This window comes from Oncorhynchus tshawytscha, linkage group LG12 (genome assembly GCF_018296145.1).
Source record: "Oncorhynchus tshawytscha isolate Ot180627B linkage group LG12, Otsh_v2.0, whole genome shotgun sequence".
In the NCBI taxonomy this organism is placed as follows: domain Eukaryota; kingdom Metazoa; phylum Chordata; class Actinopteri; order Salmoniformes; family Salmonidae; genus Oncorhynchus; species Oncorhynchus tshawytscha.
Window position 1 is genome coordinate 9027731 of NC_056440.1, and position 2457 is coordinate 9030187.

The 2457-nt window shown below is 39.8% G+C and overlaps 1 protein-coding gene across 7 annotated transcripts in view; it reads right to left on the minus strand.

Moving 5' to 3' along the window:
• LOC112247460 (ectoderm-neural cortex protein 1) overlaps nucleotides 1–1121 on the minus strand; it is a 75856-nt gene extending 74735 nt beyond the window's left edge. For 3 of the 7 annotated variants that reach the window (XM_042331293.1, XM_042331290.1, XM_042331291.1), the window contains exon 1: nucleotides 526–686. In XM_042331293.1, the coding sequence (XP_042187227.1) occupies nucleotides 526–571 (46 nt within the window). In that variant the 5' untranslated portion in view covers nucleotides 572–686. Of the gene's footprint in view, nucleotides 1–525; nucleotides 828–991 lie in introns of those variants that run through there. The other 4 variants (XM_042331294.1, XM_042331289.1, XM_042331292.1 and 1 more) reach the window with 4 other exon arrangements.
• Nucleotides 1122–2457: the final 1336 nt, after the last annotated feature.

A 2457-nucleotide genomic window follows, 5' to 3' on the forward strand; every position in this document is an offset into this window, starting at 1 on the left:
ATTGCAACCACGAGCCACCAACACACACACACACACACACACACACACACACACACACACACACACACACACACATACATACATACATACATACATACATACATACATACATACATACATACATACATACATACATACATACATACATACATACATACATACATACATACATACATACATACATACATACATACTACTCGAAAAATAAGTTATGAAATAATGATCCAAATAAAGCCAAGCAAAGACCATTGTGAAGCAAGTGGTCGGTCTACTTCATTCGAACCTGTCAACCAGCTGATCACACAGAAATCAAGTAGTACAAATTGAAAGGCTGGTTGTATTTACTGTATTTCGCACGACAATACATTCGATCTTTAAACGAATTCACAAGGAAAACATAGGTCTACTGCCCCATTAATAAACCAATACATTGGCAGAATATAGGCTTTATCTAAACATAACAATCTAACGAATTTACATTTAGCCTATGGAACCGACTTGGCGGGAGAGCGAAATGCATTTTACCTTTGCTAGACCTGGGTTGCGAAATTACCGTCGTTTTCCATAGCATTAACAACTGAACTCTATTACCTAAATGCCCTCCGTTCTGTACCACTTACATAACGTATTGTGCAACATTTTCCCATGGGTTCGGGATGAAATCACGGTCTGATGGACATTTAACAAAGTCTACGTCCTGAGATTGGAACATTTTGTTCTCGACCTATTGAGGTCATATATTCTCTCTGCAAATTGAGTAAAAAGCTTTGATCTAAGATACATTCAGCTGTTTATAAAATCTAGTGGGGGTTCCGTTTGTTTTGAAAAAGCTTTCTGGAGTGACTGGGTTCAAACAATCCCTAATCCAACCAGTGCGTCCGAGATGCTGATCGAACTTGCTCAATAAACGCACAATAAAAATACCGAATTATTCACCCATACAAAACGAGTGCGGCGCGTAAAAGAGCCGTAAAATAACAATATAACTCACGTTCGTTCTGTTGAAGAATGTTTTCTCCGCGAATAAGTCTTTTATTGATTTAAATTCCGTACGTAAACATCAGTGATGGTATTATTATGTGTTGGGCCTACGTAAATCTGTGCTTGCTTTAGCGCATGCTCGCCTCACATTGCCCGGTGCAGTTACCCATAATTGCGTGCCCAAGCGGCCAACTGGAGATGAGTGTGCACGCACAATCTCCTTACATAATCGACTTTGCCTGCAGTCAAAATACATTTTAAAACATTTAAATGACCCCAAAAGACAATACTTATTTTACTTATCTTCTGTTTGATGAATTATCAGACTAATAGCCTATTGAATTAGAAAATATTAAATTAAAAACATTTATATAGGCTGTTCATGTCACAACATATAAACTATTCCGCGAAATATTTTGTAAATTGATACATTGTTAAACCTCTCTAGCCAATCAGCATCGCCTATTACTGGGCGATAGCCTGCCTCTTTGGTGGGGGTAATATCTGATGTGTCAAAAACATGATTTCTGATTATGTCATTACAATGTAATTAAAATGTCAATGAATTCAGTCATCTCTTCAATGACGGTATTTAAAAAAGGCTAAAATAGCCGAGAAAATAATCCAATAAAAGCGTACATAGCAAGACATTTGAGTGAGTCTGACGATTCCTGAAAAGAGAAACAGGAGAGACAACACAACAGCGAAAAGTTTTTTTTTTTTAAATGACAAGAAGAATTGATCAACACATGTTTCCATGTCAGATGTTATTGATGGGTTTACTAGTTGTTAAGAGCGTTGTGCCAGTAACCCGAAACGTCGCTGGTTCAAAGCTCCTGTAATCGCTCTGGATTAGAGCGTCTGCTAAATTACTCAAACGTAAATGAATGCAACTATAACTTCCTGTCAACACACATTTATTCTATTTAAATGGAATTTGATCAACGATCAATCACACAAACTTCTAATTTTCATGTTTGAGAATATTTCAATGTCATTATTCCTTCATCACCAAACTTTACAGTTGGCACTATGCATGGTATACCCACACAGACAGCGTGGTGAAGAAGGCGCAGCAGCGCCTCTTCAACCTCAGGAGGCTGAAGAAATTTGGCTTGTCACCAAAAACACTCACAAACTTTTACAGATGCACAATCGAGAGCATCCTGTCGGGCTGTATCACAGCCTGGTACGGCAACTGATCCTCCCACAACCGTAAGGCTCTCCAGAGGGTAGTGAGGTCTGCGCAACGCATCACCGGGGGCAAACTACCTGCCCTCCAGGACACCTACACCACCCGATATCACAGGAAGGCCATAAAGATCATCAAGGACAACAACCACCCGAGCCACTGCCTGTTCACCCCGCTGTCATCCAGAAGGCGAGGTCAGTACAGGTGCATCAAAGCTGGGACCGAGAGATTGAAAAACAGCTTCTATCTCAAGGCCATCAGACTGTTAAACAGCCACCACTAAC